Source organism: Rutilus rutilus (genome assembly GCF_951802725.1).
Source record: "Rutilus rutilus genome assembly, chromosome: 17".
Classification (NCBI taxonomy): domain Eukaryota; kingdom Metazoa; phylum Chordata; class Actinopteri; order Cypriniformes; family Leuciscidae; genus Rutilus; species Rutilus rutilus.
Window position 1 is genome coordinate 16373567 of NC_140230.1, and position 16758 is coordinate 16390324.

The 16758-nt window shown below is 36.2% G+C and overlaps 2 protein-coding genes across 3 annotated transcripts; one reads left to right on the top strand and one right to left on the bottom strand.

The window, feature by feature from the left end:
• The first annotated feature begins 343 nt into the window (after nt 1-343).
• On the top strand, nt 344-9877 carry LOC311276102 (uncharacterized protein). 2 transcript variants are annotated; one of them, XM_084385607.1, is made up of 8 exons: nt 344-1290; nt 6639-7319; nt 7483-7528; nt 7817-7908; nt 8173-8283; nt 8411-8509; nt 9054-9226; nt 9614-9877. In XM_084385607.1, the coding sequence occupies exons 2-6, from the start codon at nt 7051-7053 to the stop codon at nt 8493-8495; spliced, it is 603 nt and encodes a 200-aa protein (XP_084241733.1). In that variant the 5' UTR covers nt 344-1290; nt 6639-7050; the 3' UTR covers nt 8496-8509; nt 9054-9226; nt 9614-9877. The 2 variants fall into 2 exon arrangements, with proteins under 2 accessions (XP_084241733.1, XP_084241732.1); XM_084385606.1 differs by lacking the exon at nt 344-1290 and having other exon boundaries at nt 5871-7319.
• Nucleotides 9878-11016: 1139 nt separating this feature from the next.
• Nucleotides 11017-12070, bottom strand: LOC311276381 (uncharacterized protein; the record flags this gene model as incomplete). Its single annotated transcript, XM_084386017.1, has 4 exons — nt 12007-12070; nt 11738-11897; nt 11525-11631; nt 11017-11197 (listed from the first exon to the last, which is right to left on the bottom strand). Exons 2-4 carry the CDS (start codon nt 11798-11800, stop codon nt 11017-11019), a joined length of 351 nt encoding a protein of 116 aa, XP_084242143.1. The 5' UTR covers nt 11801-11897; nt 12007-12070.
• Nucleotides 12071-16758: the final 4688 nt, after the last annotated feature.

Here is a 16758-nt window from a genome sequence, read left to right on the forward strand (position 1 = left end):
TATAATATTATATAAAATGGTGACACGCACGGGATACCTCTTCCCGTCATGGCAATCTGTCGCGCTGGTCGAGGTTGACCATTTGTTTGTCGGACGTAGCAACAGTAACTAAGGGGGGCGGGGCTCGGCGAAGGGTCCCAGCTCCCCCCTGCTCTAACGCCCCGTTTCCTTGGTTAAAATCGCAATTTTCTCACGATTTAAAAATAGTTGGAAACATTTGGGATATTGTAAGTAATCAACTTAACAAAATATATAACACTGGCCTTGAGATTATGGGATATTTTAATGCAAAATTCTTGCATATTGTACCTTTAACACTGCACAGTGGACGGAATGGCGGCGACACCTGAAGATGTAGACGTAGGCTAAAGTATATTGATATGGGGGCTGTGTGTTTGACAATGTAGCAATTTAATCTGAAATTTGTTTGGAACATGTAAGTAGCTGACATAAGCTAATCAACCTTAACTAGCAAGTTTTAGGCTAGGGAGCTAGCAAACTCAGCAGGGGCTAACGTGGGGCTTGGTTTTATATTCGCACATTCGCGGAATTCCGCGTTCAATAACTCGTGAACTAAACGTTGTTGCTACAGAAAACACCTATCACATATAACTACAGATAAAACACCAGAAGCTACAACATAATTTTCCTCAAAACGATCTTTCCTTCGCACTGGACAAAATACATTGATCTCTATGCGCAGGCTGCCAAGAAGGGACCATCTGCAAAGTGCAAACCCGAAGGAAAGCTCATTTTGAGAAAGATTTAAATATTAAAACAATGTTATTTGTGTAGTAACAATATTCAGCTCACGAGATATTGAACGCGGAACTCCGCAAATATGCAAATATAAAACCAACTTTACCCAAGTTGCAGACTTGATCATGTAGGACCTCAGTTCCACATACGTGGACAGCACCATGAACATAGTCAAGTAAAAAAAATAAAAAATAAAGTAGTTTCAGGTTTGATATTTGCTGCGTATTCACCTAGACTGCTTTAGTGTACTTTTGTGTAGGCTACTCTACATACAGTACGTAAATATGTTTTATGTAAAGGTTACAGTAATTCACCAAAGGGATTTTTTTCATGTTCCAAAGGCTGTAGTGCTTTCCTATTGACCAGACTGACTAACTACAGGTGAAATTTTGACAATACCTCCTTTACTGTACGTACAATAAACAAATAAGTTTAAGAAAAAATTACTGTAATTCACCTAAAGTATTTTTTCCTGTTCCAAAAGCTGTAGTGCTTTCCTGGTGACCAGACTGACTTACTACAGGTGACATTGTAAGTATAGTACAAACATATTATTATTAAAAAAATACAGTAATTTCTCCTTTTTTCATGTTCCAATGGTTATAGTATGTTCCTAGTGATCACTCTACTCAATTAATTTTGATAAATGTATTAGGTAAAAGTATGTATTAGAACTGCTGTTCCTTGTACAACACAATTCTTTCACTGATTAAAAAAATGCAGATATTTTAGGTTAATCATATTTTCAACGTTATAAATAAGCAACACCCTTATTGTAATGATTCAAGTTAAGTTTTTGTTATGAACTCCTGAAGAAGTGGATTCTGGAACGCACTGCTGCTTCAGTGTATATCTAATGAGTGATTATAATCAAGGTATTAATCAATAGTTTTCCTTCTATATATCAAATGAGTTGAATGACTTCTCTAGGCTTATGAGATTTTACTTTGTTATAGAAATTACCAGTGTGATTATCGAAAATGTTATTTCATGTATCCTTTAAATGTCTGTATTTGATATCTGAGGTGTAACGTAAGGGTCTGACCCATGCCAGGAATGCAGTAACAGTGCTTGCTCATTTAGCCTGGCTTCCAGAGATGAAATATGGACTTCTTTAACAGGTGTCACTACATCCATCTGCTTTTCTAGGCTACCCTGATAGCAATGGTCTCAGGAGTCATTGAAACCTATAGTTGAGATACCATTTCTTAGTTAAAGTCTTTACTTTAACACAGTTAGATTTAAAGTATCCTCTCCTTGAGAGAAAGAACATGTTATCTTAACGTTTTGAGAAGACTCTCCTCCTCACCAAATCCAATCTTGAAGAAACTGTGTCTGTGTGTGTTAGTATTCTTGGTTACAGGTTAAGGAACAAGTGGAAATATAGCTGCAAGCAGCGATACGGGGCCAAGCCCCTGAAGCAGCAGCAAGAGCAGGAATAGTAAAAACAGCAGAAATTGAAGAAAAAAGAGCTGGTTTAGAAGTATAGGTGAAAATTAACTCAAAATGAACAAAGTTCAGATGAGAATGAACATAGAATGAACAAGACATACATTAATCCAAGAGGAAGAAAGATTAGTACAACGTTGAATAATAAAGGAATCGACATGACACAACATTACACACAATTTTTTAAAATCATGCCACGTGGGGCTCGAACCCATTATCTCTGGGTCAGATACCTGTCACTCATATCATTGCGCCGCTGGGAAGTTGTGTTTTTGGCAAGATGAAGAAGGTGCAATAGTTCAAGTGAGAAGCAATTCAAAATGAATAATTTTTGTATAAATTTGCTGCATGTTGTATTTATCGAGTTCGTTCACATATAGGCACCATGTCTGGAACAGAAGCAACTTTTCCACCACTTAAGGCCACAATACCTCTTGTGATCTGGGAATGTGCCACACAGCATTCAAACCCACAACTGGAATGGTTCATGGTTCATGCTAACCAATTAGCATGCTAAGCTAACTACCACAAGGCAACAAATACAGGTCAAATTTGGAGAAAAATATATCGGGAACGGTAGCAAAAATCAAAAATCTGTTCAGTCACTTCTGTGTGGCTCAGTCCAAAGATCATCTGAGCCAATTTTCGTAAAAATTTAACAAATTTTGAATGAGTAGCAGCACAGAAAATTTAACACTGTACTTTTCAAAATGGCCACTACTGTAATGGGCAGAGTCTTAATGTAAGATATTGATTGTGATCACCATAATGAGTGGAATCAGGTGTACTAAGTTTCATTTGACATCTATTTACATTCACATCTACATCAAAGGGTTCAAAAGCTATAACCCTTTTAATGTGGAATTTTTGAACTGGTGGTGGCGCTATAGAGTTGGTTCTACAGACTCAAAAATTGGTCCAATTACTATTCATTACAATCACTACAAGTGTGGAAGGTCACGACGTGCCTAAATTCAGGGTCCGAATGTCAGCCGCATAATTGATGGAGATATGCTTCAGTCTATCTATGTGTAGAAAATGTGTGATTATTTATTAGCCAATCAGAATCATTCAACCTGAAGCAATGACAAAGCTTAGACCTGGTGAAGGGTATAATTGCTGTGATTTTTGTAAATGTAAGGGGAAGCGGCCTACTTTTGATCACTGGAGTAATCACTCCTTGTGATTCTTGAAGCTGACTTCTGCCTGATGAAACTGCAAACTATCTTCAGTAAAATTTCCTTTAATTTATTATAATTCTGACTCTTGTCTTAAATTGACTGCACTTCTAACGCCTGGTCTTAATAAATCCTATCTGGTCCTTGGGTCTTTAACTGTAAGTCCCAAAATACAGATATACAGTGGTAATCCATATTGCAACAAGGACAATAAAGCAGAAGTTTCAGCAGATATTCTTTAATGATGTTCCACTGTTTAAGGTACACAGTGAGCACAACCATTGGGCATCTTTTCCAGGTAGCTTGTCTGGTGATAGTCCAATGCAGCATACACTGGGTACCATCTTTGGCACTGTTCACATTGGTAAACATGACAAGGATTAATTATGTAACAAACCACTAACAGTTATAGTTATGTGTGTTAACCAATTACATAATGCAATGAATAAATATTAAATAACATGTTCAATTGCTTAAATATTTTTGTTTACCCAAAGTAGTCCTGACTGAAAACATTTGAAAAAATTGTATTCAAACACACACATTTGTTTTACTTAAACTTTTACGTCACTTCACTAAACGAAAATATAGTAAAGTAAAAAGTACTTGACAAAACAATCAGTTAAAGGGTTTATGATAATATAAGAACAACTTAAACCAAGAGAGGATCAACAACAGCAAAATTTTGAAGAGGTGAAATTGAAATATTACTCTAACCACAAGGAATTAATTACAACTTTTATGTATAATCCCAGTGGTATTCCATGAACAATTAGAAAGATAATAGAAATAAAACAGTGCACTGTACAGTATCTTGAATGCCTCCATGATCTTGCTGTTCATTATCTGTCAGATTTGCTGCACCAATGCGTACAGGTTCAGTCACTACTGTTAATAATAATGTAGCCCCTATTAATGTACTACAACCTTAAACAAACAAAAAAAAAATTACAGTATTATATTATTATGTAAAACAGTATTATTAGGTATTGTCAAAATTTCACCTGTAGTAACAGTGTGGTCACTAGGAAAGCACTACAGCCTTTGGGACATTAAAAAATACTTTAGGGGAATAACAGTAATTTTTTTATAAACATATTTGATTATTGTACGTACAGTAAGGGAGTTATAGTCAAAATTTCACCTGTAGTAAGTCAGTCTGGTCATTAGGAAAGTACTACAACCTTTGGGATATATATAAAAAAAACACTATAGGTGATTTACAGTTTATTTCATAAACATATGTAATAAACATATGTAATAATATGCTCATTACATAAACATATTTGATAATTGTACAGTAAGGGAGGTATTGTCAAAATTTCACCTGTAGTAACAGTGTGGTCACTAGGAAAGCACTACAGCCTTTGGGACATGAAAAAATACTTTAGGGGAATAACAGTAATTTTTTTATAAACATATTTGATTATTGTACGTACAGTAAGGGAGTTATAGTCAAAATTCACCTGTAGTAAGTCAGTCTGGTCATTAGGAAAGTACTACAACCTTTGGGATATATATATAAAAAAACACTATAGGTGATTTACAGTTTATTTCATAAACATATGTAATAAACATATGTAATAATATGCTCATTACATAAACATATTTGATAATTGTACAGTAAGGGAGGTATTGTCAAAATTTCACCTGTAGTAAGTCAGTGTGGTAACTAGGAAAGCACTACACCCTTTGGAACACGAAAAAATACTTAGGGTGAATTACAGTAATTTTTTTAAAAACATATTTGTCAACTGTACGTACAGTAAGGGACTTTTTGTCAAAATTTCACCTGTGGTAAGTCAGTGCTTTCACTAGGAAAGTACTACAACCTTTGGGATATAAAAAAAAAACACTATAGGTGATTTACAGTTTATTTCATAAACATATGTTATAAACATATGTAATAATATGCTCAGTACATAAACATGTTTGATAATTGTACAGTAAGGGAGGTATTGTCAAAATTCCACCTGTAGTAAGTCAGTCTGGTCTGTAGGAAAGCACTACAGCCTTTGGAACACGAAAAAATACTTAGGGTGAATTACAGTAATTGTTTAAAAAACATATTTGTCAACTGTATGTACAGTAAGGGACTTTTTGTCAAAATCTCACCTGTAGTAAGTCAGTGTGGTCACTAGGAAAGTACTACAACCTTTGGGATATATAAAAAAAAAACACTATAGGTGATTTACAGTTTATTTCATAAACATATGTAATAAACATATGTAATAATATGCTCAGTACATAAACATGTTTGATAATTGTACAGTAAGGGAGGTATTGTCAAAATTCCACCTGTAGTAAGTCAGTCTGGTCTGTAGGAAAACACTACAGCCTTTGGAACACGAAAAAATACTTAGGGTGAATTACAGTAATTTTTTAAAAAACATATTTGTCAACTGTACGTACAGTAAGGGACTTTTTGTCAAAATCTCACCTGTAGTAAGTCAGTGTGGTCACTAGGAACATGCTGCAACCTTCGGATAGTAAAAAAATCCCTTTGGTGAATTAATGTAATTTTATTCTAAAAATATTTATGTACATTATGTACAGTGAGGCAGGTTTCCTAAATACAATCATTATAATGCACTTTTTATTGTTGCTAAAGTACAATCAATAGCATTAGAACACATAATGTGAGAGAGATTTGCTGGTACATCTGTACTTTGCAAAAATGTAGTTGTCTGTTTGCACACAATGGAAAAAGAATAGAACTTTTTAGACGGTCCCTAATCTTCTTTAACACACACATTGAATGTTCAGTGAACATGTATGCCATTAAAACAATATTTGCCCATTTTGATCGATTGTGGAGTGTTGTAGTTCACCATCTTTGTCCTAAAGATCATGTAGCTGCTTTTATTTTGCAAAAATGTGCTTTATTGCGCTTGTTATTGAGACAGTTTTTAAGCAAAAAAGTGTGAATGTGCGAATATAAAACCAACTTTACCTAAGTTAACGTTAGGTGTCTCTCAGCAAACTAGCGTTTTAGTCAGTGCTGCATGTGTAAAACAAAACGTAAAGTATGGCCAGTGGTTCCCAAACTTTTCATGGCAAGTGTTTTAGTTGAACTAGTGACCATGTATGTTACTATAACATACAGCGCTTTCAAGAACGCCTCTTGACTTGGACTTCTTACAGTTTGCATGTCGGCAGGAGCCTGTACCTCTGGGAAGCACTGTCAAGGCATGTAAATGTCCCCCGAGATATTGTACAGTGTTAATTTCATGTTGTTTTCCACTTCAACAGGACATAGTCAGACGTGAGATTACTTCCAGGCTGATCATTAAATTAGAGTCAGCGCTTTCAAGAACGCCTCTTGACTTGGACTTCTTACAGTTTGCATGTCGGCAGGAGCTGTACCTCTGGGAAGCACTGTCAAGGCATGTAAATGTCCCCCCAGATATTGTACAGGCCTTAAGAGATTTCCTCCATCTGGTCATGGACCACATTGAAAATGCTGAAGTTACCAGCAGTACTGTTGAAACTGTAGCTGGAGAGATGGGGCGTCCCAGGTACAATTTAGAGAAGGAGAGACTTGTTGAGCTTTTGGAGATAAATCTGTCTGTGGATTGCATCGCAAAGTTACTGTGCGTTTCAGCCAGTACAGTCAACAGACGGATGAGGGAGTTTGGTCTCTCTGCCAGACAGAACTACAGCAATGCTACTGACCAGGAGGCAGGAGCTTGATAATGCAGTCCAACGCATCAAAAATGAAATGCCCACAGCAGGCTATCGGATGGTCAAAGGGAGGCTAAAGTCCATGGGAATCCACGTCCAGTGGAGGAGAGTTACTGCATCAATGCATCGAGTGGACTCTCTTGGGATTCTTTCTAGACTGACTGGACTGGGCTGCATTGTGCGAAGAACTTACTCTGTCAGGGGGCCCCTTTCACTGTGGCATGTCGACACTAACCACAAACTTATCAGGTCAGTACTGTACAGTACAGATTATTCATTATTTATTTATTTTGTTAAATATAATGATGCAGACACTGATAGATCTCAAAGCATAAGTATGTTGCCATGACATTTCTACAATAAAAATCCAGGTTGAAACTGGTAATGTAGGTCTTTATTTTGTTCCCATCAGGTACAACATTGTACTTTTTGGTGCAGTGGACGGCTACTCCAGGAAGGTAAGATTTCATTTCATTGGGTCTTTTCATGTGTTGGCCTTCTGTGTAAGCAAATTTGCTATGATGTACACCAAATAATTACATGTTGCATTCAGATGGCTGAAATACTACCCTGTTGACGTGGGAGAAAAGTTATTATATAGGGTGCCGCATGGTAGTAAGAGTCATTAAGGTGTGTTAAAATATCAGATTCCCTGAGGCATGAAGGGACCAGAGTGTAATCCAATTGTACATGTAAGATATTGAAAAATAGTAAATGTACATTTATGAAAATGTCTCATAACACAGGTGATGTGCTTGAATGCTGCAACAAACAATCGTGCATCAACCGCATTCACTGCCTTCAAAAAAGCTACAGAGAGGCATGGAATACCCTCAAGGTAAGTTTTTACAGGCTTCAAGGTACAGACACAAACATGATGGATGTTATATTTTAAGAAAGAATTTACTGTAAACTCAGGGTTCTCAAGGATTATAATTTTAAATGTTTCCTCACAACACTCTACTTCCTTATACTCTCCCAGTCATAGCCTTACCCCTCCACGCTGAACACGTTTATTCTGACACAATGTAGCACTTTATTTCTGTGTATTGTACATCACTGACAGATTTTAACACACTGGTCATCTGTGTGTGCACTTCAGGGTGAGAAGTGATCAGGGAGTGGAGAATGTTGAAATAGCCCGATATATGTTCACTGTCCGTGGAACTGATCGAGGAAGCTTCATGTCAGGAAAAAGCGTCCATAATCAAAGGTTTTTCTTTTGTGTATTTTGGATGCTTTTACCAAGCTAATAAAGAGGTCTTTTGTGTGTAAAATCATAACATACTAACATTTTATCATGTCCTTGATTGTTAAAATAATAATTTCTAAATCCGTAGGATTGAACGTTTGTGGCGGGATGTCAGAACATGTGTGATATCAAAATATTACAACGCACTCCACAGAGATGGATCACCTTCTTGATGTGTCCTCCAGAGGTAAGGGTTTGTCTCATCATATTGTGCTATTTATCATCTACTTTCTGTAGATTGTTGTACGTCTTGGTCAGTTAAATGTTTCCTGTGTCTGTGTTCTATTATTATTTGATTTGTGCATGGTTTGTAAGGTTTGTTGTTGTCCTTCATCTTCTGTTGTTGATTTTATTTAATCCTAGTATCCATTCCATACAGGAGGTCTTTGTCCCCTGCCAGGTCGTTATTGTAAATAACTGTTCTTAAAAACTTGCCTGGTATAATAATAATCATGACTTGAGGTGGAAAACAAGGAAGGCGCAGGCGTCCTTATAATTGGTCAATTTCAACACAATTGGATTGGTTAACAGATGTCTGGAGCACTTTAATAAACATTAATGGCTAGTCGTATATCATTGTAAATCATTGTGGAATTTTAGAAATGGTTAAATACTGGGGAAAAATACATAAATCAATGAGATGTATTTACGAAAGGCAATTCAATGATTAATGTTATGTTTTCAAAGCTCACCTGTGAAAAGTAACATACTCCTACCCTGTCCCTTTATAGAAGATCTTTTGACAGTCCACCTGACATTCCTTCCTAAACTGAAGGCAGACCTGGAGGCTTTTGTGGAAGGTTGGAACAACCACCCACTGAGAACAGAAGGGAATAAAACTCCTGAGTAGATTTGGCACTCAGGAATGATGCTTCGACCGATTGACCAGCCAGAGAATCTTGAGGTTCTTTTTTTTTCCTTTTAAAACAACTAAGTTGCTACAGTAAATTTTATATCCAAAATAAGCTGTTAATGTAACCTTGAAATGGCCCACCAGGCTCTAAGCAGTGTAACACATCTTCAGCTGGTGAAACAAATGATGCAAATGTTGGTAATACAGTTCATATGCACTCAGTAACCTCTTCATTAGGTACACTTGTACTGTTTAACACCAATATGAATATTTAAGCACCTGATCAAATCAATTTGTTGCATAGTTATACAAACCCTAAATGTTTATCTTCAGCTAATGTTGAAAAGCCAAACAATTGGGATGAACAGATTACATTAGATGCTGTAAACATGGGATGACTAATGATAGCGGTATTTTTCTGTCTTGTTCAACTGTCAGGATATTGAAGAGCCGGACATTGACTGGGATGTTGCAGCTGACTATGGAGAACATGTGGATGGTGTGATAGTAGTCCCTGAATTTGAGTGTCCACTGAATGAACAGCAGCTAGTAGAGCTTCAGGTGCTGATTGAAGAAAATGGAGACACTGACACTAGAGACCTTTACCTCCTATGTCATGAATATGTGCTTCAGGCTTTGTCAGGTGTTTAATGTTTGTTTTTGTGATCAGAAAGTGATGTAAATAAAATATACAGCAACCACAGTTAAATCTTTAGATTTATTCTTTTTAACAATAGAACAACTTTGTTGTACACAGTAGAAAATAGAAACAAAGCACAAAAAGAGGTAACAACAACCACAGTTAAATCTTTAGATTTATTCTTTTTAACAATAGAACAACTTTGTTGTACACTTGTTTGTACACAGTAGAAAATAGAAACAAAGCACAAAAAGGGTAACAAAGTTACCAAGTAACTAAAACAAGTAACAAGGACCTTAAAATGCTACTTTAGTGTCTGCTGAACTCGTAACCACCACAGATTGCCTCGGTTAGGTTGTTTTCAAACTCTTGGGAGGTGGCTAAAGGCGTGTAGGAAATGTAATGGCAACAGCACAAGCATTGACAATGGGGTAACAAAGGCTATTAGCCCCATAGCGGGAGTCGCAGTCATGATCAAAATTAACAGTTATCTTGAATGCCTCTCTCTTGGATTCGATCAGTGGAACATGTGCCTGACCTGTGACCCACTGAAGGAAGCTCCGGACTGACAGGCGCTTCCCCCCACCATTTGTTCCGTGCACAGCTGCCACATGACTTTGACCTTCAGGGCTGCCCTCTTCTTGGCTGTCTGCTTCTTCTCAGAGACAAATACAAATAAGTAATTTCCAACATTTCTGTTAGTACAAATGCATTCGTCATATACATGGCGGGGGTTTGACAGAATACACATACGAATATAAACCTAAAGAGGGAGTAACTAATAAAAATAGAATAAAATGAAACCGGTGGAAAACAAGTGTATGATAGTATGGTAAGAGTGATGGACAAGGATTATAGAAAAAGGTGCTAAGCAGTGCGTTACCTCTGTCTTCCAACTTTTGCAAGAAATCCTGCAGAAAACTGATGATCCGCATCTCTCGCTGCCGTCTCATAGACCCTTCCTCACTGAAATCAGGAGATAACGCAAGCAGAAGGAAGTCTACATTCACCTAAAATAAGGAAGCAAATCAAATGCTTAAACACGGTAAAACAGTAAGGATTGCAGATTTAAATTAAAGATTCATTTTATATTTTGGCCTGTAGCGTTTAGCTCTTTGAACACACATTTGAAGGCAGCTTAAAGTAAAAATGCAGAATATGCCATAAGAGCAAGTCATCAGTGTCTCTAACAGTGGCTGTTCTAATAAAATAATTGTGCATTCACAACGTTACTGACTTCCTGTAAGTGGCCGGGGACAAAGATCTGCTGGCACATCTGGGTGTGCTGTGCTAACACCTCATCTAATCCGTAGAGCCTCAATCCCTCACGCAGCTGGTTCAAGATCGGGATCAGCCTCACCAGTGCATGCAAAGCGATGGCACTAATAAACAGTAAGAAAATAAGGTAACACTTTATTTTACGGTGTCCTTGTTACATATGTTACATGTACTTACCGTAGTAATAACAGTAAATGATGCATAATTACATGCGACTAACCCTCAACCAAATCCTAATCCTACCCTATTCCTATAGTAAGTACATGTAGTTACTTAATATTACTCTGTACTTAAATATATAATTACACTGTAACAATGACACCTTAAAATAAAGTGTAACCGAAAATAATACTGTATTGATTCAGAGTTAAATTGTTAACACTAAAGCATTTTGTGACAAATATTTATGTGTTATGTTTATGTTAACTTACTCTGTGATGGCCTTTTTTTGGTCAACATTTATTGGCCCAGTGTAGCCACATGCCACAATCGCATCTGATAAGTCTATCAGCCTTTCTCCACCTTCTGCATTTTCCACCTGAAAGTAGAGACACAACCTTGATATTTGCAAAAAGAGACAAACATTGTCTGATAACTTTATATGCCTGACTTGGAAAAATGTATGCATTACACTGTTTAAATACCTCTGTCATCAGATTTTTAATATCCTGATCAGTGACTTCGAGTACACCAACATCCTTGTCCATCTCCCCATGGCACAAGAAATGGTAGCACCATCTTGTAAGGAAGTTTGGTGCAGGACCCCCCTGCACCAAACTTGTGGCAAAAATCTCCCCACAAGTCCTTTTGTGACAAAGACAAAAGCTATTTTGAACAAAATGGCAGTGGACTTTTACTACCTAATTAAACAATACAAAATCATATATTTTATATGACAGACTGTGGCACATACTTGAAACTGTTGTCCTGGTAGTCACAGATACTGTATTTAGGGTTTTTGCCCCTTTCCCCATCTCCTTCAAAAAAACGTGCTTCAATTTCACACACCATTTCTGTAAAGAACAAAGAGCTGCTTTTGTCAAATGTATTAGATATGTATAAGATATTATTCACATTGATAATCTCTTAAATGTGCTTTTCATCATGTGAGTCAACCTTGGTGGGGCACACATACCGGTAAGGAACTCTTTACGAAGAGCGCCTTGGTCTATTCCATTTTCTCCAATGAAGGAGACCCTGAGGAGATTCTTTGGGGGGCCCACTGTTTCAGCCCCCTTTGAAACAGGTCCTCTCTTGTCACATTGATGTTGAATGACCGGGATGTGTCAACTTTCTTTTCAAGTGACATCAGGATGTCTGATACGCTACACAACAATATCAAAACAATATTGTTGAGAATTCAGTGCTACAGACCAAGGCAAGCATCATTATCCAATCCCATTAAAAATTATTCTACAGCATACCTGCCGAAGTGCTCATCGGTGTCCTCACTAATATCTGCATCTCCCTCATTTGTGTTGCTGTAAAGATCAACAATAACAAAAAATTCCATAAACAGGTTACCTTAATCCATCATCTGTCCAAATTCTTTAATAAAAGGGGGGACGATGAGGGGACTCTACAGTGGGATTAAGCATTTTAAGCAAGTGGATACAAAATGCATCAAACTTTGTAAGATACTAAGAAGAAACTTATAAAAGCTTTTACCTCTCCCCGCAGACACTTGCATGCACATAGATGTCGTCTTTTGTAAATAGTTGACTGCACAATGGACAAGCAACCTATGAAAATAAAAAATAACAGTGTTAAATATCCATTAAAAATGCAGATGTACTCTTTCAGAGGTCAGATGTAAACATGCTCTTTGATGAGAACAGATCATGTAAAACATTTCACTGGTTAATTCTTAAAACCTAAATCTTAAGAAGAAACAGAAGCAATTTGCTCACCTTACTCTCCAAATGTGATGGCTGCACATCACCAGATGCCTGTAAAACATTTCTGGGTCATTCACATCAGATATATTTGAAATAAAATCATAAATGTATGGCTCAATAATATGAAATGCTATGTATGATCTCTTCATTTGTATTGATAGCTTACCACTTCGTCATCCAAGTTGATAATGTCGTCATCCAAGTTGATAATATCATCATCACAGTGGGTCTATAAAATTAAATATCAAGACTTGATGACTTACAAAAAAACAATATAAACAACAGAAGCAATTTTGGGTTAAGCTGACAGGGACACTGCTAACATGGTCCCACCATCCAATAGTTGCTGTGAAATTTAAGAAATGACACAATGACCAACCTGTATATCAAATAAGGAGAAAGAACACCAATGTTATAGTTTCAAATCAGCAAGCCATACCTCAATCTTGACTTTAGACTGGATACATGTCTTGACATGGAGACCGAGGAGCTGCAGAGGCACATACTCCTGGCATGACACACACCGGGCTTTCGGCATGGCCTGGAACTCCAGAGCTGTGAAGGGTAGGGGAGAAATGTCCAGTGTGTTCTGAATGGGCATAATGTAGAGACAGCCCTTGCCTCCCCAGCTCTTCACAAGGCTGGCCCCTGTGTATCCTTCCTCTTCAGGTGTCAACAAGTTGAGTTTCCGTTGACCTGATCCCACCGGCAACTATAGTTGCCGCAGTACATAGTTGTCATTTTCCTTTTGTAAATATTTTTCTAGATGTTGTCCATGTTTTATTTCTCAATGGAATGCAAGCAAACAACCAAATAAAGGATTTCAAGAAAAAAAAAAAAAGGTATTCACTTCCTCCCTGTCACATGACGCTGTCAACTTCCTACCCCTATTTCCAGGAAGCAGGGCGAAGGCAAACCCTCCCAAAGAAAGGTCATTTTCATGTTACTAATAAGTATTTTTTGTTGACATATATATCTACATAATCATGAAGGTCTCTAGAATCAGCCAAACAAAACAAATCTTACAAGAGATCTATAGTTTTTTGTATACTTAGTCAAAAGTCCAAGCGGCAACTATAGTTGCCGGTGGGCAAATGCCTTGTGAAGTACATATATCATGGGAAAATGGGGTATACTGTGTTAATAGGTTAATAAATCAAGTTTATTGGTCTTGTTTAGTGCATAAACATAACTTAACCCTTTAAATGACATCTCTATATAGATATATTTTTTTCTTCATTCTATTTATTTGTATTTATTTATTTTCATTTAACTTTTTGATACACAATGCCCTGTTATGGCTGCACTTTGTTCTGCACTATGTTCCACAACTTTAAAAAATTTATAACCCTCCCAAATCAAAAATTTCAAGTGACTGATAACATCTAAATTTTTCAATTGGCCCAAGTGAAATTCTGTAAATTTCAATTGGCCCAAGTGAAAATCTGTACATTTAATTTTATAATTTACAGAATTTCACTTGGGCCAATTGAAAAATAATGTTATCGGTCACTTGAAATTTTTGATTTGGGAGGGTTAGAAATTTTTTACAGTGTGTGCGCTGTTCGTTTGCGGTTTACAGTCAGGCTGTTTGGGGTCTGAGAGACCCCAGGCAACAAAATGTTATTTTGTAACAACATATATATTTTAAACAAATGTAATTTTACTCAGTTTATTAATGTTTTTACTCTACATTTGGACATTTTTACTCCACAAAATGTCCAAAAAAAGAAAAGAAAAATTCTCAAAAAAAAAAAAAAATTTATAAAAAATTTGCCTTATAAAATACCCACATTTCTAACTTTCATTCATGGGGATAACATGGATAATTTGACATGGTTTAGTGTAAGATTTTTGGCCAAATCTTGGAAAATGCTGTTTTAAAAGTAAAAAAAAATCACTTTAACCAGTAGATGGCTGCAGAGCTCTAAAAGTACTAAAAGTTTCAAACTAAAAGACATCTTTTCACAAGTTTTTCCAGTTAGATTCATATCTACATATAATGAAATCACAATTATAACTATAAAATTTACTTTTTGTCAAAGTTTGGCAGTTTTTGTACTGAAAGAAAAAAAAAATCAGTTTTTCAATAATGTTCCATTATGATTAGAATCAAACCTGATCAGGATGTTACAAAGAGAAAAGTTGGAGTTTTTAGAGTTTATCATTTATTTCAAACATCTGTTTTTCATATAATTCTACAAATTTAAAGTGTGCCACTTCATTTCTGTCTGTGTGTTCTGTGTTGTTTCTGATTTTGAGGATGAATTTTGTCCATTGATCAAATTCATTTGATTCTAATCATAATATTACTGAAAAACAGATTTTTTTTCAGTACAAAAAGTAACTTTTATTATTATAATTGTGATTTCATTATATGTAGATATGAGTACAACTGGAAAAACTTGTGAAAAGATGTCTTTCAGTTAGTCAAAAAGCAAATAGCAAATAGTGGTGCTCTGCAGCCATCTACTGGTTAAAGTGATAAATTGTTACTTTTAGAACTGCATTTTCCAAAAGATGGGCAAAAATCTTTTAAAAACACTTAACCATGTCAAATTATCCATGTTATCCCCATGAATGAAAGTCAGAAATGTGGGTCAAAAAGACCCTGAACAGCGCACAATGGTTAAGGCAAATGGATTTGTTGTTTGTTGTGTTTTCATATTCAAGAGATTATAAGCTAGATGCCGTTTTTTTGGGGGGGTCTGCATCAAATGTTTTTCGACTTTTATACATAATAAATTTGTTTATGAATAAAGATTGATCTGTTGAAAGCAGTTATTTTGAGATAAATGCCAAATGTTCTCCTCCTATTCATATTTTACATTGAAGGGGTGCATACAACATATTTGCCCACCGGCAAATATAGTTGCCGCACATTCAAATATGATTTTCAAGAAATATAATAAAAAAAACCTGGGGAAAATAAATGCAGAACATGTTCACATAGGACACTATTAACAGGATTATATGCATGAAACCATTCAGAAAAAATTGGGCACAAATGGGTTAAGTTCAAATATTAAACAAATATTTATTTTCTGCCCCTTGTTGGAAGGATCATACTTTTCAAACATGACAACTTTATAACAAACAAAAAGATTCAATAAATTTCCTTTGCTTGGAGAAAAAAGTCAACTTCAATCTCTTGCTTTTTACTCATGGCTTTGTGCAGCATCCAGGCACCCTCCAGTTCTGACATCTTCGGATACGTCTCAGAAAGAATGTGTGTAATCTATGAATTTAAAGTGTGTGAGTAAGATTAGCAAATATTTATAAAATCAATGAGCTCAAGACAAATCTGTTTATTAGAGTTATTGGCAGCATTCCAAAAATAAATGATATGGTTTTGGTGGCTAAGATTGGGGCTACTGTTTTCACTGGATATGCTGTTTTAGTATAGGTTAATAATATTTTGTGCAAATTTCAGTTCTTACTTCATTAAGTGTCATACCACATACCTCATTATGACAAGCATCCTCTGGAACATTTACAGTCCTTCTTCCTAACCCAGCTTATAAAAGCATTAGCTCATCAGATGGTTTGGGGGTTCTCTCTGTTGGGCTGTCCAGAAGAAAGAATTGGATTGGCGTTGTTTTGGTGCCTGACCTTTTTTTAGACAATCGCGAAGGAGGCCTACACTTCTGCTTATCTTTAAATAGTCCAGGGAAACACCTGTAGAAAGTAGCCTGACGTTGTCATACTCCATTCTAGTCAGAATGTGAGTCTGATACTTCTCCATTGAGCTTTGATTATGGGGCGTG

Excerpts from the sequence above, each read along its gene's own strand:
- LOC311276102 (XM_084385607.1), top strand. The coding sequence starts at position 7,051 with ATGCTACTGACCAGGAGGCAGGAGCTTGATAATGCAGTCCAACGCATC. Across the intron at positions 7,529-7,816 it reads TGGACGGCTACTCCAGGAAG|GTGATGTGCTTGAATGCTGC; the intron begins GTAAGATTTCAT and ends CTCATAACACAG. Across the intron at positions 8,284-8,410 it reads AAAAGCGTCCATAATCAAAG|GATTGAACGTTTGTGGCGGG; the intron begins GTTTTTCTTTTG and ends CTAAATCCGTAG.